The sequence below is a fragment of the Argopecten irradians genome, chromosome 16 (genome assembly GCF_041381155.1).
Source record: "Argopecten irradians isolate NY chromosome 16, Ai_NY, whole genome shotgun sequence".
NCBI classification, from domain to species: domain Eukaryota; kingdom Metazoa; phylum Mollusca; class Bivalvia; order Pectinida; family Pectinidae; genus Argopecten; species Argopecten irradians.
This window is the reverse complement of record NC_091149.1, coordinates 17,745,474-17,768,376: the sequence shown is the minus strand read 5'-3', so window position 1 is coordinate 17,768,376 and position 22,903 is coordinate 17,745,474. Positions and strand designations below refer to the sequence as shown.

The window sequence follows — 22,903 nt, the reverse complement described above, 5'->3', positions numbered from 1 at the left end:
AAGGACGTGCAAGGTTTGTTGGTGGATGAAAGCCGGAGTACCAGAAGAAAAAAACACCGACCAGTACTTGGCGGAGGGCTTGTGGTAATATGTCGATACCTCTTAACCACTCTGCCATAGCTATATAACGATAAAAGATACACATGTGGGACAAATATGTATTTATACAACTTATACAACAAAGACGAAAAATCACGTGACATACACACAGATAATTGATAAAGCAATGCGAATGCTAAATCGTGATACAGTGTACATACAGAGACGATGGGTGATATGAAAGTAATAAAAAGAAAGCAGATCAGGTCGACCAGCTTTTTAACTCTATACCACCAAAAGAATAGAATACTTTCCGTGCGTTTCATTTGCGGGTTCATGCCAGTTGTATCGATACGGATCTGTTGTATGTGTAATGGAACGCGCTGCACCAGCCGGAGAAACAGGTACAAATGGTTTCTTTCTTTAAAAGTATCACTTGGGTCCAACATGGCGAACCGATGTACGTCATTTGTTATCATTGAAATTTCCTTTTTAGTGAAAACATTATATTTGTTGGAATTGGATTGATCATGTATTCTAATGCATTTTGAGACTTTTTATAACCGTAATGTTACATGTATTATAAGTTTTGCATTTGAAGCGTATCTTTCAAATGGTTGCCACCATAATGGGAAAAAACCTCAAACGCATTAGGCGGTGCTGTATAAATTCAGTACAAGTGGTACGAATCTGCAAAAGGAACGCGCAGAGATAATTTCTATACTTTTAAGATGGCGGTATCTCAATATCAATCGAGGACACAAATTGACCATTGGTTAATTGATTTGTTGATATTAGGTCATATTACATGTAGTAGTTGGGGTCATTTAACAACAGTCTGCCCTGCCTGTATGTTTTTTGTAGGCTGCGGTTTATCTGCGTTGTAATAGTGGAAATTTTGACCATTTCCTTCACCAAGTCTATCAGGTTTACGTAAGATAGTCACTATCGGAAGTGTCACTAGGTTTATTTGGCTATTACGTCCCATTACGAGCCGGGGTCATTTAAGGTAGGTATCCCATGTGTGCAATGTGAGCGCGGTGTGTGAATGTCTGTATGATTTGGGAGGCTGTGATGTATTCGTGTTGTGCCTCCTTGTGATATTAGAACATTTTTATAGTGCTATCTCACTGAGCATGCTTATTCTCTTACCCTGTGACCACTTTGTGTCTCTCGTGCACAGAATTCGTATAGCTTTTCGCTATTCTTGGGTGAGATATACATATATCATATCGGTAAAACTGCGAACTACCCGAGGGTTAAGTTTCTTAAGTCGTAAAATATGAGGCTTTCTGGTCCCGAGGGTTGAGATCTCCTGTCCCACCCCTAAGAGGATGAATGATTCTTTTTCTCTTACCCAGTGTGTCTCACGTACAATGATCTCGTGAAGCTTGTCTTTACCCCAGGGGCAGATTATTATAATCTTACATGGGTCTGTCAGGTGAACATGGATATCTCAATACGAGTGAAGAATTTCGGCTTGTCACCCCGAGGCTTGCCAGCCAAAATCTTTCACGAGGGTTGAGATATCCCTGTCCACTAGACAGACCCATGCAAGATTATTTTTCTCACATACTTAAAACGAAACATTACGAAAATGCAGTCATATAGAAACGTTTCCAAAGCGCCGCCATCATAGGAAAGTCGCAATGCGTCAAAATTTATGACGTCGTCGACAGTAGTTACCGCATGTAATGACCCTACCCCGGTAAAAGACAGTGTTATCTTCTCCCTGGCAATCGCGGGACACTCCTGTCAAGTATGAGAGAAAGAAAGATCTCAATCCGGTAAATGATTGGATATCCAGGCTGTCCGGGGTAAGGTAATCTCCTGTCACACCCAAATGAATCATATGACGTCGCCACAACAGAATCACAACGTCGCGATAACAGTAGCATGACGTGACGACAGCAAGCCAATGTCGCCACAACGACAGCGACGACAATCCGTTCAGATCACGTCATCCTTCCTTGCATTGGTGACACATCATTATTAGAGACATAGAGTTACAGAGGATTGTAGAGAGATAAAAAACAGTAAAGCCTCGTGTTTGACAGCTAAATACTCTTACATCTCGATTGGAGAGTCTCCTGTCTCACCTGAAATTGTATTTGTCTAACACGGAAGCTATCTATAGTATGTAACATTAAATAGATAGCTACTGACGACCTAAACTGTAGCTTCGTAAACCGGGTGAAGGTCGATTGATGTGCCATGACATGTTACATAGTTTGATAAGCTATGCACATATGTATTTTTACTTGTCCAAAATCCATTGTCCTTAAAACATCATATACGTTAGTACGGTAAGTGTGAACTTTAATATTATTTACATATGTTGAAGGGGTCTACTTTTTATTCTTGTTTCTTTTTCCTTTTTTTTTTAATATTGTTGATTTGGTAAGGGGTTTCGGAACATGTGGAAAACATAGGTTGGTCTATCCGTAAATTTAACTTGCAACGTGACAATATTTATAAAATATGTCCTTTTCGCAGATAATATTTATTATGAGATTTTTTTTTTCATTTAAAAAATGTTAAATATAATTGCCCTTTACCAAGGACAAAACAAGTAGTGTTTGGGTTGTTCAAGTTTTACCTCGGGTGACAATGCATTAAGCACGGTGGTTTGATTTTTAATGGCCTAATAAAATTATCATCAGTACTTTTTTATTATTTATCTGTGTTTTATCTAGATTTACTTATCTATGTATGCATGTATAACTATGTAACATCCTACAGTTATCCATTCCTATAGAAAAAAACCCAGGAATGTTCACCTGGTAGACCTTGCCCTACAGACGTTAGAATTACACCTGCTGTTCTCATTGCATAGTCATAAAAGGCGACTAATTAAGGATATTATCATTTTTCTCGTCTTAACTGACTTCTCCCTTGTGACATTGCCTCACTTTGACATTGCCTTTACCCCCTGTTAGGATTGTTTATTTGATTAATTAATTACCTTCATATTTACAGCATGGGTCCTCTAAGGACGGCTTCCCATCATGCGGTGTGCATTTACTCCCTGTAAGTAAGGCTTTAGGTTTTGTCCTCTGGCCCAAGACACGTCGTAATTCTATTAAATAGTATTTGATACTCGGTTATATGGGTAGTGAGACAATAGACCACACCCAGCCCCGTATTTTGATACCTCATTTGATTCGGGAAAAAATTTAATGTTATGACGTTAGTGAAATTCGAGATGGCAGCCCATCTTGATGGCGTCATAATCGGAGCAATACAATGTAGTAACAATGTTTTTTGTTGAGTGTGTACTGAAGAGGTCAAACAACACATTTGGCAAACATTTTTGCTAACAAGCCAAATATGAAAAATTTGCTAAAAAATTACCATTTTGAGCTAAAAATCAATTTTTTTCAATTCCCTGCGTGAGAGAATAAAACTACATATATTGATTATATGGTCCTGATATTGTAATTGTTATTCATGGTTTTTGAATGCCTCATATGTCAACTTCCTTTAGTGAAATCGGCCATCTTAGATGACGTCATGGAAGTTCAGTAATACCCTATAGATTTCGTAAAACAGACATTCAGAAAAACATTGGTTCGTTAGTGTGTGTGTGGGGGGGGGGGGAGGGGGGGGGGGGTGCACGTAGACCCCCCTAACCATATAGCGGAAAACAACATATAGCAAAACGCAACCTATCATCAACATTGTCTCCTTTGTATTCTGTATTTGCAATTTATAGAGTTATCTGACCTTGCGGGTAAGTATTGATTGTGACGTTATGTGTTTGCAGACATTACGTCATACTTTTAAGAGAAATGAACAAGAATTTTGCACACAAAATAATGACGTCACAATTGATACTTAACCGCAAGGATGATAACTCTGTAATATGCAAATACGTAATAGAAACCATTTTATAGTACCATGTTTCAACATACTGTCGATATTTGAGACAACTATCACATTCTCTTATTGTGTTCAAAGGGAAAGTAAATTTAATAGGTTCTAGCTATGAATTTAAAGACGGAACGGATGGGTTACAAACGTTTAAACAAAAGGTAATTAATGAGTCAAGAGGATAAAGATGGTTTATCGTATATTGTTATTGTTTATCGTCCAGAGGAATAATGTTTACACTATCGATGAACGTGTAAATAGATGAGGTTATTGGTGTTTTATCCTAGTGATTGCTTTCCATTTCAGATTAACATTTCAACATGGAGTTCCGAAAGATTGAGGACAAAGGAGGAGAGGTATTAGTCAGTAAATATTACGATGGAGTTCATTTTGCACCCAATTTGCCAGGGAAAGTTGAAGACCATTTGAAAGCAGTGAAAAATCTTAAGCACAAGGAAGGCGATGTATATTTCGACACATTTCCTAAATGCGGTTTGTAAATAAAGTACTTTGTAAAGCTCTATAGCTGTCATCCATAATTAATTATACGTATATATATATATATAATATTTTTTTTTTTTTGCAATTTACTGATAATTTTTTTTTTTTTGCAATTTACTGATAAAAAAATTGATGGGAAATTATTTTGTTCATTCAATATCGTAAAGCTGGTTAATTTTCCGTTTCTCTAGTTTTAAGGAGATAAGTTCATTGTCTTATGAATTAATTTTTCGAGACATTTGAAGACGATGTTATTCTTAATGTACTTTGATCCCACAAAAATAAGTCTTAGGGTAATACGAATGCATGATCTCACCGGTACTGACCCAGTTATTACTATGATATGAAATAAGATAACTGCTGTTTTATCTTCGATGCTTGGTCACGCGCTGATCTCTGACCAACATGAGAATACATTTTACATTGTGTCCTGGTTTTACGCCGCTTGAATGTTTTTTTTTAACTTTCAGCGATGAGGCCTTCTAAATGTAGTAATATTGTTGTACATTAGAAACACAGACAGAAACACTTGTTGATAAATTGATATTAGAAATTGTCAGTGATATACACGTCTACTTTGATGAAACGGTGACTTAGGCTTGAAGCCCAAGAAAAAAATGCTGAATATAAGCCTATATATGACAGTAGGCTACGGTTCGAACGCATTGAGGTTCGCCACGTACATGTATAGGCCCACTGAGCATTAAGGCCAAGGCATGGTCGAACGCCAATCTTTACGATAATTGTACAGTGACATGCATGTAAAACGATAGATTCCAAATACGCTCAAATTATAAACAGGCTGGTTTCATTGACATTAGGCCTACGAAACGATGTCGTGAATCATGAGTGTCAACCCACGACAATGGATCGGAGGGTCGTTAGAAAATCTTCTTGCTTCATATTGAATATTTATCATAAAACTCCAGTTGACAATGAAGTTATCACACTTCAAGAATAACACAGAAAGCTTCCAGTGATCTGCTATTAAATCCACATTTAACACATTTTATTGAGTTCTGAAAGCACCACGTTTATGGACTACATCGCATACCACATCCTCGATATTCTAAGGGTTCCGATCACTTACGATCTCTACACTCCTGGACTACATGTATATCATAGTAAAATAAGAGGCAACAAAATAGAATAGGTAATTTAGTCATTTGATGTTCATCAAAAGAGCCATATAACGGTACATTGTGGTTGACTGTGTTGCTTTGATGTCAGGCGTCGCTCTCTTTGTAGTCTTCAAAGGAAATATTTGCTGCCCTGTAATTTGTCAAATGTTTTCCGCTGAGCTGCCTTTAATTTCACTATGAGATAGTCCAGGGGTGTAGAGATCGTAAGTGATCGGAACCCCTAGAGTATTGAGGATGCGCACCACATTACATACAGAGGAGGCCGTCAACAAATGACTGTGACTGTTAATGGGACCTTTATAAACCAATTGCCTGACAAAACTTTTTGTCTTTCAGGAACACACTGGGGTTACGACATCTTGTTTATGTTGCAAAACGGAAAAGCAGTTTACAATACTGGTATGTTACCTGCTTTGGACATTGCAACAGTGGACAAAATCGACGCCTTGGAGAGTCCAAGGGTCCTCGTGTCACATTTTTATCCCCAACACATGCCACAGGCCATGGTAGACAAACAATGTAAGGTTGTCTATATATTCAGGAACCCAAAAGACACAGCGGTGTCGATGCAGTCATTCATGAAGCGAATAAAAGTGGATAATATGAAACCTTATACTGGAACCTGGGACAATTTCTTTGATCTGTATATGACAACAGATTGTGAGTATATTTAATGATAAAGTAAATATTATAATACATTTGTATACATATGAACGATAGGTTATTCATTTATCTCATGTTTTAATTTGATTAAATTCCAACAAGTTACGTGTACTTAACTTAAACTAACGTCGGTTTCTAACGCTGTCCTATCTCCGTTTTCTAATACTGTCCTAACTCCGCTATCTAATGCTGTCCAAACTCCGCTATCTAAAACTGTCCTAACTCCGCTATCTAAAGCTGTCCTAACTCCGCTATCTAATGCTGTCCTAACTCCGCTATCTAATGCTGTCCTAACTCCGCTATCTAAAACTGTCCTAACTCCGCTATCTAATGCTGTTCTAACTCCGCTATCTAAAGCTGTCCTAACTCCGCTATCTAATGCTGTCCTAACTCCGCTATCTAGAACTGTCCTAACTCCGCTATCTAAAACTGTCCTAACTCCGCTATCTAAAGCTGTCCTAACTCTGCTATCTAATGCTGTCCTAACTCCGCTATCTAATGCTGTCCTTACTCCGCTATCTAATGTTGTCATATCTCCGCTATCTAATGCTGTCCTAACCCCGCTATCTAATGCTGTCCTAACTCCGCTATCTAATGCTGTCCTAACTCCGCTATCTTATGCTGTCCTTACTCCGCTATCTAATGTTGTCATATCTCCGCTATCTAATGCTGTCCTAACCCCGCTATCTAATGCTGTCCTAACTCTACTATCTAATGCTGTCCTAACTCCGCTATATAACACTCTCCTAACGCATCTATCTAAAGCTGTCCTAACTCCGCTGACTAATGCTGTCCTATCACCGCTATCTAATGCTGTCCTAACTCCGATATCTAATGCTGTCCTATCTCCGCTATCTAATGCTGTCCTAACTCCGATATCTAATGCTGTCCTAACTCCGATATCTAATGCTGTCCTTACTCCGCTATCTAATGCTGTCCTATCTCCGCTATCTAATGCTGTCCTAACTCCGATATCTAATGCTGTCCTAACTCTGATATCTAATGCTGTCCTAACTCCGCTATCTAATGCTGTCCTAACTCCGCTATCTAATGCTGTCCTATCTCCGCTATCCAATGCTGTCCTAACTCCGCTATCTAATGCTGTCCTAACTCCGCTGTCTAATGCTGTCCTAACTCCTCTATCTAATGCTGTCCTATCTCCGCTATCTGATGCTGTCTCAACTCCGCTTTATAACACTGTCCTAACTCCGCTATCTAATGTTGTCATATCTCCGCTATCTAATGCTGTCCTAACTCCTCTATCTAATGCTGTCTCAACTCCGCTATCTAAAGCTGTCCTTACTCCGCTATCTAATGCTGTCCTAACTCCGCTATCTAATGCTGTCCTAACTCCGCTATCTAATGCTGTCCTAACTCCGCTATCTAAAGCTGTCCTTACTCCGCTATCTAATGCTGTCCTAACTCCGCTATCTAATTCTGTCCTATCTCCGCTATCTAATGCTGTCCTAACTCCGCTATCTAAAGCTGTCCTAACTCCGCTATCTAATGCTGTCCTATCTCCGCTATCTTATGCAGTACTTACTCCGCTATATAACACTGTCCTAACTCCGCTATCTAATTCTGTCCTATCTCCGCTATCTAATGCTGTCCTAACTCCGCTATCTAATGCTGTCCTAACTCCGCTATCTAATGCTGTCCTAACTCCGCTATCTAAAGCTGTCCTAACTCCGCTATCTAATGCTGTCCTAACCCCGCTATCTAATGCTGTCCTAACTCCGCTATCTAAAGCTGTCCTTACTCCGCTATCTAATGCTGTCCTAACTCCGCTATCTAATTCTGTCCTATCTCCGCTATCTAATGCTGTCCTAACTCCGCTATCTAAAGCTGTCCTAACTCCGCTATCTAATGCTGTCCTATCTCCGCTATCTTATGCAGTACTTACTCCGCTATATAACACTGTCCTAACTCCGCTATCTAATTCTGTCCTATCTCCGCTATCTAATGCTGTCCTAACTCCGATATCTAATGCTGTCTCAACTCCGCTATCTAATGCTGTCCTAACTCCGCTATCTAATTCTGTCCTATCTCCGCTATCTGATGCTGTCTCAACTCCGCTTTATAACACTGTCCTAACTCCGCTATCTAATGTTGTCATATCTCCGCTATCTAATGCTGTCCTAACTCCTCTATCTAATGCTGTCTCAACTCCGCTATCTAAAGCTGTCCTTACTCCGCTATCTAATGCTGTCCTAACTCCGCTATCTAATGCTGTCCTAACTCCGCTATCTAATGCTGTCCTAACTCCGCTATCTAATGCTGTCCTAACTCCGCTATCTAAAGCTGTCCTTACTCCGCTATCTAATGCTGTCCTAACTCCGCTATCTAATTCTGTCCTATCTCCGCTATCTAATGCTGTCCTAACTCCGCTATCTAAAGCTGTCCTAACTCCGCTATCTAATGCTGTCCTATCTCCGCTATCTTATGCAGTACTTACTCCGCTATATAACACTGTCCTAACTCCGCTATCTAATTCTGTCCTATCTCCGCTATCTAATGCTGTCCTAACTCCGCTATCTAATGCTGTCCTAACTCCGCTATCTAATGCTGTCCTAACTCCGCTATCTAAAGCTGTCCTAACTCCGCTATCTAATGCTGTCCTAACCCCGCTATCTAATGCTGTCCTAACTCCGCTATCTAATGCTGTTCTAACTCCGCTATCTAATGCTGTCCTAACTCTGATATCTAATGCTGTCCTAACTCCGCTATCTTATGCTGTCCTAACTCCGCTATCTAATGCTGTCCTAACTCTGCTATCTAATGCTGTCCTAACTCCGCTATATAACACTCTCCTAACGCATCTATCTAAAGCTGTCCTAACTCCGCTGACTAATGCTGTCCTATCACCGCTATCTAATGCTGTCCTAACTCCGATATCTAATGCTGTCCTATCTCCGCTATCTAATGCTGTCCTAACTCCGATATCTAATGCTGTCCTAACTCCGATATCTAATGCTGTCCTTACTCCGCTATCTAATGCTGTCCTATCTCCGCTATCTAATGCTGTCCTATCTCCGCTATCTAATGCTGTCCTAACTCCGCTATATAATGCTGTCATATCTCCGCTATCTAATGCTGTCCTAACTCCGATATCTAATGCTGTCCTAACTCCGATATCTAATGCTGTCCTAACTCTGATATCTAATGCTGTCCTAACTCCGCTATCCAATGCTGTCCTAACTCCGCTATCTAATGCTGTCCTAACTCCGCTGTCTAATGCTGTCCTAACTCCTCTATCTAATGCTGTCTCAACTCCGCTATCTAATGCTGTCCTAACTCCGCTATCTAATTCTGTCCTATCTCCGCTATCTGATGCTGTCTCAACTCCGCTTTATAACACTGTCCTAACTCCGCTATCTAATGTTGTCATATCTCCGCTATCTAATGCTGTCCTAACTCCTCTATCTAATGCTGTCTCAACTCCGCTATCTAAAGCTGTCCTTACTCCGCTATCTAATGCTGTCCTAACTCCGCTATCTAATGCTGTCCTAACTCCGCTATATAACACTGTCCAAACTCCGCTATCTAATGCTGTCCTAACTCCGCTATCTAATGCTGTCCTAACTCCGCTATCTAAAGCTGTCCTAACTCCGCTATCTAATGCTGTCCTATCTCCGCTATCTTATGCAGTACTTACTCTCCGCTATATAACACTGTCCTAACTCCGCTATCTAATTCTGTCCTATCTCCGCTATCTAATGCTGTCCTAACTCCGCTATCTAATGCTGTCCTAACTCCGCTATCTAATGCTGTCCTAACTCCGCTATCTAAAGCTGTCCTAACTCCGCTATCTAATGCTGTCCTAACTCCGCTATCTAATGCTGTCCTAACTCCGCTATATAATGCTGTCCTAACTCCGCTATATAAGGCTGTCCTAACTCCGCTTTCTAAAGCTATCATCGGCGATCAGCAGTACATCAATACACGTTTACTTCAATACACGTTTCATTGAGGTAGCACTATAAATCGTTAACACTATCACAAGGAGATACAACACTTATAAACTTCAGCCTCCCACACCATAGAGGCATTCACACATCGCAACAAATCACACATAGGAAGGGCCGTCCTAAATGACCTTAGCTATGAATAGGACGTTAAGCCCTAGCAACCAATCAACATCAAGGAGAATATTACGTACATAGCTGGAAGAATATATTTAGCTTATCATTTGATTAAGCATCAACATATAAAGGGTTTGTGAAAAACTACTTCTGAGTACAATATTTGTAATAAATATACAAAATGACCGTACATTGTATTACCTTATAACTTTACATTGTGTAAAGTTCACTCGCAAACAGACATACGGGGATAAACACTAATGTCATCGACCCCCGGTTCTCGTCATTGTAGTGTTAGTCACTATCAGTGCTCTTCTTCTTTTTGACCGATCTCATTTAATCCACGTTTTATTATAACAGTTCTTTTTTCTTCTTTTTTTTTTACTATAGTGCATTATAATTCCTGGTTCGAGCATGTTAAGTCGTGGCTGAACTTCAAGAAGAAACACCCTGAAGTACCCGTAATGTTTCTATCGTTCGAGGACATGAAACAAGTATGTTGTTGATACGGCTTGAAGATCTGAAATTACACTCAAATGCTTTTAATAAAGACCAGCAAAGAAATTCATATGGATCTTACAGATCTAATTATATCCATGTCTTTTTTTATGTCAGATATCGTATAGTCGAACATTTATTTGAAAATTGATACTTCAATTTTAAAACGTTTGGGTTTTATTAGTTTAACGTCCCATTAACATCCAGGGTCATGTAAGGACGTTCTAGGTTTGTTGGTGGATGATAGCCGGAAAAAACACCGACCAGCGGTCAGTACCTGGCAACTACCCATATGGGATTCGAACTCCGGACCCAGAGGCAAACTAAAATTTCACAATATGACAGTACTTTTCTCTTTTCTATTACCAAATAGCCTGGTATTTTTGCGGGATGATATTTGTACGATTTCGCGGGTCATCGCTATGATTGCGAAATATTGATCCATGAAATAAGAACAATAAGTGGCATTATTATGTATTCGCTGAAAAAAAGACAAAAATTACCGGCTCTACGGTTCTTGTTATTTTTGTTAATGGAATCTTCGCTATAACAGCAATATCCACGAAAATATTATCCTCGAGATCATTCCATCTTTGTACATTACAGAGTTAGCTCCCTTGCGGGTAGGTATCCATTGTGACGACATTATTTTGGGAGCCAAACTCACGTCACTTTCCCTGAAAAGTGTGGCGTTACGTTCGCACAGAGATGACGTCATATCCAATACCTACACGCAAGGGTAGATAACTCTGTAATGTGCAAATACAGAATTGCTGGCTGTAAAACATATCACGTGATATGACTACACTTCCTTTCAGGATCTCCGTGGATGTGTACAAAAGTTGGCAGAATTTCTGGGGACGAATCAGGACCCTGTATTTCTTGATGACGTTGCCAGTAAATGTGAATTTAACGCCATGTCGAAGGCGAAGAGTAGCGATGGGGAGGAGACGTCCATGAGTAAAGACGGCAGTAACCCATTCTTCAGGAAAGGTAACCTCTCTTATGGCCTGAGATACTCTGGCCCTGACACCATACTTAGACATTATGACAGCTAGATGGACCTGGTACACCAGAAATCTATCCGCCGTGTGATGTCTAAGTCTGGTGTCAGGGCAGGAGTATCTCGGGCTACCTCCCCAAGAACATTTTTTGGTCACATTTGAAGGGTGAAAGTGAGGATAGTGTAGCAGGTTTTAATCGTATATACTAAAATCTATAGAATTCGTAGCTTCTGCTTAACGCTCAGCATAAAGGGCATGGGACCACGGATTTGTCCAATTCATTTTAATTTTTCAATTCGATTCATTTTATTCTTTCCAGATGCGTTACTATGACTCTAGGAAAAAGGTATACTATTGTGAAAAAAATAACTTTAATCGAGGTGGGGGTAAAATCCAATATGACGACTGCCGTCCCTTGCTCTGTTTTATCACAGGGCCATTTATAGTCTCTATATGAAAAAAATAGCTAGAAATACACATTGTTTATTTATATGCATTTCTGGCTATTTTATCATATAGAGACTATATATTGCCCTGTGGTTTTATAGTAAATATCCCGATTTTTTATTAATTTTTCAAATCTCATATTTTTCGAGAAAAAAAATCACATGACTGTCATATATACTCATCAGTCCATCTACCAAATACAAAAAAATGTATGACAACATCCATTTTCATTGAGTTGGCCCCATGTGTGGATCACAGGTTCAAGCCTGGCGTGCAGCACACTACAGTCACCCTGTTACACTAAAATATGTAAAGTGTGGCATATTTGTTATCAAGCATACAGAGGCAATATTTCTTCACATGAAATTTACGTGATTTTCACGTGAAGTCCCGTCACGTGAAATTTACTTGTTTTTTTTTTCCACGTGACCTTCACGTGAATTCTGTGTGGCCTTAACGTGCAATTCACTTTTGGTCCCCGTACACGTGAAATTCACGTGAAGAAATATTGCGTGTGTAATGATCTTCATTCGCTGAAATGTAATAAACATGGCAAATGACCTACTTCCAAGTATGTGATAACTGTGAAGAATTGTGTTTAACCTCAGATTAAATACTATAAGATATATACTACTTCTTTTGTGTGTTATTGTAAGATATGGTATACCTCTGAAATGTATTGTATTTGAAAATGTTTGTAATACTTTTATGCTGCAGGTGAAGTTGGCGACTGGAAGAATAGGTTTACTGTCGCCCAGAACGAGAAGTTTGATAAGCTGTTGCTGGAAAAGATGGCGGATATAGATTTAGAAATCAAATATACGTTGTAATAGAAACGTTATAGATATAAATGTTGTATGCATTATAATTACTTTTATCATACCAAATCCAACGTTTTGGTTGGCCGGATCATTTTCTTTATATCTACGATGAAAAAATCCCGGAATGGCAGGAAAACCCGATATTATCGTGATTTCACTGTAGAGATATCGACGTTACGTACTGATTTGGAAAAAATAATGTCTTAAAAATCAATGAAATCACACGTTTCAACTTACTTTATTTTATCAAATAGCCTGAAGTATTAAGTCTAAGCAGTGATGGCGCTGTACTTTTATTTCAGCATATTATGATTTTTGTTTTGTTTTACACCCCCGATGAAATTAAAAAATGGTGACATCAATGCTTTAAACAAAATGTTTGTATTCAACATGTTGATGTAGATTAACATCACTGTTTGTTTTCTTATTTTATAGGGGTATGAAAAAATGTATACTGTTTGAGTCCGTGTAGTAATTTTTTCCATAACCAAATATATAACGAAATAGTGACATGACTTTTCATAATTTATTTTTTTTGTGCTCCACCGCCGACAGAGCATAAATGCTACTCATCATTTGAACAATAATTGGTGATTAATCGTGTATATGTACATATATCTAATTAACACAAAACAGCATATAGAATAATTTATTTTGCCTTTGGTGCATACGTAATCAGTACTTTATTCCATATAGGATATAGTGCCACATAATTTTTTCGGGATGCAATTAATTATTTTTTATATTTTAATTTGAAGTAAAATAAAAAGCTCAAACTTTTCACTGGTGGTAATGGTGTAAAGTAAGTAACTTTTGTAACTGAAGAAAAATACTAAATTGTCTGTTCCAATTTTTGATAGCGAAAAAAATACCATTTGTCAGCGGTGGAGCATCTCTAATGAAATAAGATAGTTTAATGTACGATTCCATTATTTTTTCAAGGGAAATTTCCCCCGAAAATCAATGTGACGTCACAATAACGACGGTTTCTCTGATTTTTTTTTCTCTCAAAGAGATACTAAAACAATCGGAATGTCATATTTTGCATGAAAACAAAGGGAAATCTTATTTTTTCGTGATTAAAACAAGGGCGTTATTCGTAAATAAGAATATCAATGTATCACAGAGTCATAGATTAGGGTTGAAGTCTGTATACAGATACATGATCTGATACACTGTCTCTTCGTTAGATAAATAAAAATGTTTAAACCAAATACGTGTTTGATTTTCTTCTCTTTTCATGTACTTACATCACATTGTATATTACTGATTACGTTAAAGTAGTCGGTAAAACAAACCACAAAAAGTTTTAATCACTGTAATTAGATTCAAGAAAAAATACCAAGATAACGGCACGTAACGCGTAACAACATTTACCGGAGTGATCGTTTGTAAAAATGAAATAGCACTAAACATACAAATATAAAAATATAAATAGTATGAATAAAGATGCTCCACCGCCGACAGAGTATAAATGGTATTCATCATTTGAACAATAATTGGTGTTTAATCGTGTATATATATGTCTAGTTAACACAAAAAACAATACAATATAAAATAATTTGTTTTGCATTTGGTGCATGCGTAATAAGTACTTCATTCCATATAGGATATAGTGCCACGGATTTTTTTCGGGATGCAATTAACTATTTTTCGTTTAGTTTGTTTGTTTGTTTGTTTGAGTTTTACGGCCCATCGACAACTAAGGTCATTTAGGGCCAAACTACAAGTCATGCATTACTTCAGGATAAAAGATGTTTGATATGTGGAACAAAGGACAGTTTCGAATCAAAGATTAGTCCAAGAAATTTAGTTTGTTCAACTACTGGAATTTTAATTCCATTGAGTGTGAGGTCAGGATCATTGTGTGGTTTTCGTTTTTGACAGAAGTGCATACAGACAGTTTTTGATCTTGAAAATCTAAAGCCATTTTCGTCAGCCCAATTTTGTAATTTGCCTAAACATTGTTGTAGTTGTCGTTCTATAGTGTGCATGTTTTTTTTATCTGTCACAGATCAAGAAATCATCAACAAACAGAGACCCTTCCGTAGATTGGCCAAGACATTTAGTTATGCTGTTAATTTTTAATCCAAAAAGTGTGACGGACAGGATACCACCCTGAGGGACGCCCATCTCCTGTGTTTGTGTTTCTGAATAAGTTGAACCCGTTCGAACTTTGAAATGCCTGTAAGATATAAAATTTGAAATAAAATTTGGCAAATTACCACGTATACCGATATCATGGAGATCGTTCATGATTCCATATTGCCAAGTTGTGTCGTATGCCTTTTCAAGGTCAAAGAATACGGCCACAAGATGTTCTTTCTTGGCAAATGCTTCTCGTATCAATGTTTCTAGTCTAACTAAGCGGTCTACCGTTCCCCTGCGGTTTCTAAAGCCGCTTTGCAAAGGACTTAATATATTGTTTGATTCCAGGAACCAAACTAATCTAGTATTTATCATACGTTCTAGAGTTTTACAAATACAACTCGTCAATGAAATAGGACGATAGTTATTGGCATCAGTAGCATCTTTCCCGGGCTTCGGAAGGGGCATAAAAGTAGATTCCTTCCAAGACTTGGGAATTTTGCCAGAAGAGTAAACTTGATTAAATATAGTTAAAAGACATTTTAGTGAAGAGTCTGGTAATTGTTTTAAAAACATATATGGAATTTCGTCTGGTCCAGCTGCCGAGTCCTTTGATTTCTCAAGGGACTCGAGCAATTCTGGTATCTCGAAAGGCCTATTGTAACTTTCACTATTTGAGGATTTAAAATTAGGACGTCTCTTTTCCTTTTCTTTTTTAAATTTTTGAAATTTTTGGAATGATTTTTGACGGATGAATTTTTAACAAAATTTTTGGCAAAGGGTCAGCTATTTCGGATTTTGAAGAAAATATTTTATTTTTATTAATGAGGTGGGAGGATGGTGTTGCTTTTCTTTTCCCGCTGATTTTACCAATCATTTCCCAAACTTTCTTCAAAGATGTATTTGAACTAATTTTTGAGACGTACTCTTTCCAAGTACTTTTCTTGTCGGATTTGATAGACCTTCGAGCTTTTGCTCTCCAAATTTTAAGTTGTTATAGTTTGAGACGGTTGGCGAAGCCAAGTACCGCCCCAGAGCGAAATTTCTACCAGATCTATTGATAAATGAATCATTTGAGAGACGAAACTTTGTAGGTTTTGGCACGAATTTTGGAATGGTTTTTGTAGCGATAGAAGTGAGCGCTTTTGTGAAAATTATAATGTGGTTTAGCTGAATGTGTCTGTGAGGGATGTTTTTATGCACCGCCACCGCCACACCACCTGATGCGCGGCCACCTGTTGTTGGAGTTTTTGTGTATAGTGTAAATTGTCTGAGATTGATGGTGTCTTTCAGCATTATTTCTTGAAGGCAGAATATGGATGGGTTTTTTGTTTGTATAAGATGTTTTAATTCTTCTATGTTCGCTTTAAATCCGCGTATGTTCCATTGTATGATAGTGTTTGTCTCTATGTTGGTCCCTGAGGATAGTTTGTCGGACCGACAGGACTACTTGAAGTAGGTTGTTTGGTGGCGATAAATGTGTTGTCACCAAACTCGCTGTCGTCCGATAGAACATCATAGATGTTCCGTCCAAGGATAGGGTCATCTGATCCCTTACTGGGTTTTTTGTTTAGTGCAGGGAGCCTAGCCAGCTTTACAATGGTGGTTTTGGTCTGGCGTTGCTCCTGCGGTGGTGTATTTGCTGGACGCTTGGCTTTATCAGGGAGTTTTTAACGTCAATAGACGGTGAAGATATAGCATATCTATGACGAGCGGCGGTAACTTTTTTCTGATGTTCGGTGTTTGAATTTGGTGTTGTGTAAGTCCTGGAGACGCCGGTGGGATTGGCGTGTTAGCTCCAGGTGGCCCAGCAGGTGGTTTTTGTTGTGGTTTGTGTTGTGGCTTAGATGGACCCGACTTGAACCTGTTCGGGTCCCCATGATAACTTTGCAGGCCTTAGCATCAGCCATATCTGGGACATCATTGTCCCAGTTAGGCTTGTCAACCAAGGCCTGGGCCGACGCATGTTTGACGGTGACACTGTCAACAGGCGTCTTTGCGCGGGTTATCTGAGCATAGGTTGCCACATTCAGGTCTGAACACTCGACTATCCTCCTAGCCTCGGGGAAAGAGACACCTCGGGTATATTTGACCCGTAATATCTCCCTCTCCCGAGTCCAGGCAGGACAGTTGCGAGCAGACGCAGCATGGTCACCCCCGCAATTGACGCAGTGACGGTTGACAATGTCACATTCGTCTTTTTCATCGTGAACTTCACGGCCACCGTCTACAATTGCTCTCATGATGGCCGTACCTCTGGCAGTTACGGCACCTCAATGGATTAGGAATGTAGACGGTAACAGCATAACGCTGGTAACCAACAGTTACACTCTGCAGTAACGTTGGTGTTGCGAACGTCAATATAAAAGTGTGTGTTGGGACCAAGTTCCCACTCTTTCTGGTCATGATTCTCTTCATATACGTGACCGGAATGCACTCCTCTTGGAAGTATGACAGTATGTCGGCCTCATTGTCATTGCGCAAGGCTGGGCACCTGATTACCCCCTTGCTGTAATTCAATGATGAGTGTGGTTTTACACACACACTGAGGCCGGCAAAAATGGTGGTTCCATAGAGGTTCTCCGCTTGTTGCTTGCAGAAAACCTCTATTAGGAGATCACCCGATCCCAAAGGCTTAACAGATTTGACATCGCCGGCAATGCCTTTGATGCCCTTTCGCAATATTAAGGGTGATAAACCTGCAGTGGTCTTGCCGCTCTGTGTAGAGGACATGACCAGAAACTGTGGGAATGTGTTCGTTGTACCGCTTTTTGTTTGTTGATTTGTGGTTGATTCCTTTTGGTGAGATTTTGGATGTAGTTCATTTTGTTTGTTTTGGGAAGCCATCTTTAAGAGTTTATACTATTCGCTAGCTGTGCCCCCACCCACCTCGGAGCCCAACAGTGGGACACTCATGATGACATGGATATCCAGTGTCAAAGTGCCAGGGTTACATAGATAGTATACTATCGATCAGAATCAAGACAATCCAAATTAAACTCACGATTGACCCTAAGCCACGGCTTTCTTGGAGATCTACGAACCAAGGGATCGGCATGACCAGCCGATTGATAATACAGGGCCCATATTACTTCTCGTCTAACCGGAGTCTGAAGCCAAAGTAGTGTGTAGCAGTAAAAAAAGGAAGAAAAAAAGAACAAAACCTATTCAACCACCAGGACCTTCTTCCCCCGGATACGAGATGCAACCCACGGCAAACAGGTTGGCTCAAATTGGAGCTACTGTGAAAGCCTTCAGCTACACTGATATCACGCGGACGCACATCACACCCCCAAAAGTGGTGTACATCTGCAAGAGAGCAGTGCACCCAGTCTCGGGACGTGGACCCAGCTTTCATGGAGACCTATTTTTCGTATTTTTAACTTAAAGTAAAATTAGAAGCTCAAACTTTTCAATGGTGGTAATAGTGTAAAGTAAGTAACTTTTGTAACTGAAGAAAAATACTAAATCATCTGCTTCTGTTTTTAATAGTGAAAAAATACCATTTGTAAGCGGTGGAGCATTTTTAAAGAAACGGTATGTGTCAAATGACATCAATAATGTTTCAGTGGTTTTAAATGACAAATGACGTGGTTAATCACCAATACTTGCCTGTGCCAAAAAGTAACGCTTAAATCAGAGAAAACCTGTCTTCGTTTTCATAGCAATATTGAGAGAAATTTTCAAAGTGGAAAGTTATTCAAATTTTTTGATAGCCCGCTATTTAACTGTCTATGTTACTTTAGGCATACCCCACCCATTTGTTTTGTCTAATATATATATTAGAAAAAGGAAAGAAAAAGACGTCTAATGATATAGGCGGGCTTAGCGAACTAGATTTTGGAGTGATGTGCGAAATGTGTTTTACTTAATTTACATGTATCATACATGTAATTATGATATAGCCTAGCCCTGTAATAAGAACGCTATCACGAAAAACGGAGACCATTAAAAATTCCGTAGTTTGTCCACCAAGTGATTTTCTATCATTTTACTAGTAAAATATGGTTGATTTAATGACATCAGCATATTAGAAAATATTGAATTTAGATATGACACATTCGTAATGTTTTCACACAGATAATTCAATTATAATTTTTTTATTGTGTGATCGATAATTGAAAATTAACTACAGTGTATTTTGTCTAAACCGGACCCTGTACAAACCGGAAACATGTCTATACTGATCAATTTGTGTGGTCCCGATATATTTATTGATAAATCATAGTACGTACTATTTTTTTAGAAACAGGTTCTTATATAGACCTTCTATGATACTGTATTATCGGCCCCTTTGATCTATTATCGACCCCCAAAATAAATATTCAAAAGAAACATGTTTGATCAAATGTAAAGAGAACATTGTCAAGCAAATCCAATTTGGAAATGGAATAACAGGCTCCTGTATTATCCAGATCAGATACATAATTATACATGTATGTGATATGCTCCAGTCTAGATCTACAATTATGAAACTTGGCATCCAGGGACTATATATATGTACTATCTTTATAGGAAGACACATGGAATACAAACCTCGATAAAAAGATAATTTTGAAACTGAACACATCAACCAACCAAACACTTACCTAGACTTGATTTATATTAAAGAAAGTGTAATATAACACACAATTGTTCAAAACATGTATTTGATTAGACGTTAACAGTTTAGAAATTTCAATTACTAGCGAATATTTACGTGCAAAATACACTATTAAACTTCTACGTTTTAAATATGTCTGGCAAAAGAGTCAGGACACTTATGATATTTTCTTGTTTGCATGCAAAGCCATGAATACGGTATACTACCGAAAACTGTATACATATATTATGGAAACGGTCTATCGCTCAACTGACGTCGACGTCCCTGAAAAAACTTTACTCTTTCTCTCAGTTTCGGTTTGTTTCTAATTCTCTTTTAATCTCATTCTTTTGTCTTTCTGCTAATTCCTAATTTTATAACAATGTCTCAGATCTCCTTCATCCTTTTGTTGATTTTCTATTTTAACTCTGCTCTCTTCATCTTTTTTTATTTGGTCAAGTCGTTATCCTCTAGAACAGGTCTTCGTACAATGCCTCATTTTCTCAAAATCATTAGCAATCATTACATATGTACTTGCAATGTAATAGTTAGATTGATATGAACAAGAAAGCCCTTGCAAATAATTAATTTTCTTTTTACTAAGAGCAAATGTACATACATGTACGTAACAACGCTGTTGCGTTAATATCAGTACAGTGCAATTAGACAAAATATCGTTAAAGCAAGGATTTTTAAGTCACGTCCTTGATTAGGTATCGATCTTTACTAAGATTGAAAGATAATTTATATTTGTGAAAGACATCCGTTAAATAATATCTGCATAGTTATAGTCAAATTTGAGCATGACACAATTCTTCTCTATCAAGTCCGTTTATCATAGCCAGTAAAAGGATTCCCTTAAAGGTACTAAATCATTAGATTTCTTAGGGTTTTTGACTTCTATAAACATTCTTATACCTGAAATTAGAAAGTTTTCAAAATTACAACATTTTATTTGAAATATTGGCAATGTTTATCACCGTTAAAATATCGCCAAACACAACAAGAAACTGTATATGTCGGCATTGGCTGTTTATATAGGAAAGAACAAAGTGCATCTTTGAGTTCAAAATCGGGATCGCTGAAAATCTCATCCGGCTAATGGATATACATGTAAATGTTATAACACCACTATAAGATCTAGAGGCCTCTTATATTTTATCGGTGATATTGGCCTGATTCAGTGTAATAGCCGATACAAACATTAACAAGTAAAACTATGACAAGAAGTCAGAGGTATTTTCACCCGTTAATCATATATATATTATACATGTATACAGGTGCACATGTACTTTATTAAGCAAACATATACATATTACATAGGTCCGTTAATTATGTGTGTATTATACATGTATACAGGTGCACATGTACTTTATTAAGCAATCATATACATATTACATAGATCCGTTAATTGTGTATATATTATACATGTATACAAGTGCACATGTACTTTATTAAGCAATCATATACATATTACACAGGTCCGTTAATTATATATATATTATACATGTATACAGGTGTACATAATATTAAGCAAAACATATACATATTACATAGGATCCGTTAATTGTGTATATATTATACATGTATACAAGTGCACATGTACTTTATTAAGCAATCATATACATATTACACAGGTCCGTTAATTATGTATATATTATACATGTATACAGGTGTACATGTAATTTATTAAGCAAACATATACATATTACATAGGTCCGTTAATTGTGTATATATTATGCATGTATACAAGTGCACATGTACTTTATTAAACAATCATATACATATTACACAGGTCCGTTAATTATGTATATATTATACATGTATACAGGTGTACATGTAATTTATTAAGCAAACATATACACATTACATAGGTCCGTTAATTATGCTTAATACCACGTGGAATTCATACCATATCCATTTTCTACACCACCTACATCAATTGAAAGCGATATTTCGTCCCAGTAAACATACACAATAAGCTTTGTTGTGTTCTTTGGACGAGATGGCTACGTAAACCAAAATAATTCTGACAGGGTTTTCAAACAATTTCGTCCCCTGAAATTCACTGTCAAAATTTTGCAAGTAGCAATTTGATTGGCCATTTTCAAAGGTCACCTGGACATGACCCCTAATGGGATTTTCTCAGATTAATTAAGTTCAATATTTTCTTTGCCTTTCCTCTGAGCTTAGCAATCTCTGCATACAACCCTTTTATATTTGTTGGAAGCAAAAGTATTATTAAAACTGTTCGTCTGTACTTGACCTGGGACGTTTTCGTTTATTCGGAACAACCGGTTCGACCGTTTGTAAAAGTCATAATTTCAAGTATAAATCCTGACGGACCTGCAGTTTATGATACAGGCCTGTGAGGTCTTTGTCAAGGCTCATCTGAAAACAATATAAAATCATCAGGTCCGTCTTTAATTCATAAACGAATAACTAGGTTCAACCAGTCAAACCGCATAATCGAAAACGGCCCTGGCTACCTTGGAGTACGGTTAAAACGGCCCCACTGCAATAACGGCCCCAGTTAAAACGGCCCCAGTCGAAACGGCCTCACTTTTATGTAGGCAGATATAAGACAAAGCTTATGACGGAACACATTGAGATTAATTAAAAGTAAATTTAAATGAATGAACATGTTTGTTGTCTATCTTATTAAAGATGGTTGGTTAGGTTAATACTGTATACCTACATATACAAGTAAATGATGTTTCAAATGATGATTTTTTTTTACGTTCACGATCTCTAGCAGCGTTTGATAGATCTAATATTCAAGTAAGAAATCAATTTGAAATGTCTTCAAAATACTTTTAGTATTGATTTCTCATCGATTCATGTATGGTTGAGACGAAGATATTGTTGAAAAGGGAAGTGCTAGTATTTAACTGGGAAATTACTTGTACTTGTTTTGTAGGAGTTTTTGATATTTTGACAAACGGAAAATATTGAGAATGCAGTTAAAGTAATAAATATATTCAAATCTTTAATTATTGCAATTTTTTTCAATATGTTCAGTGTGTTGATTATATACATTTGTCTTCTAAATGTTCAAAAATATCAGAAACAAAAGTATCCATAATTTAACATTTATTCTGCCAAAGAAATGTTTTACAGAGGTGTATAATTTACAATGTAGTGTTGTTAGAATAAATAGTTT

At 37.8% G+C, this 22,903-nt stretch overlaps 1 protein-coding gene across 7 annotated transcripts; it reads left to right on the top strand.

Moving 5' to 3' along the window:
• Positions 1-253: 253 nt before the first annotated feature.
• On the top strand, positions 254-14,284 carry LOC138310499 (sulfotransferase 1B1-like). Of its 7 annotated transcripts, XM_069251742.1 has the most exons (8): positions 254-443; positions 904-1,048; positions 3,019-3,069; positions 4,219-4,404; positions 5,892-6,215; positions 10,691-10,794; positions 11,617-11,791; positions 12,967-14,284. In XM_069251742.1, the coding sequence occupies exons 4-8, from the start codon at positions 4,233-4,235 to the stop codon at positions 13,077-13,079; spliced, it is 888 nt and encodes a 295-aa protein (XP_069107843.1). In that variant the 5' UTR covers positions 254-443; positions 904-1,048; positions 3,019-3,069; positions 4,219-4,232; the 3' UTR covers positions 13,080-14,284. The 7 variants fall into 7 exon arrangements, with proteins under 7 accessions (XP_069107843.1, XP_069107844.1, XP_069107846.1 ...); XM_069251743.1 differs by lacking the exon at positions 904-1,048; XM_069251745.1 differs by lacking the exon at positions 3,019-3,069.
• The last annotated feature ends 8,619 nt before the right edge of the window (positions 14,285-22,903 follow it).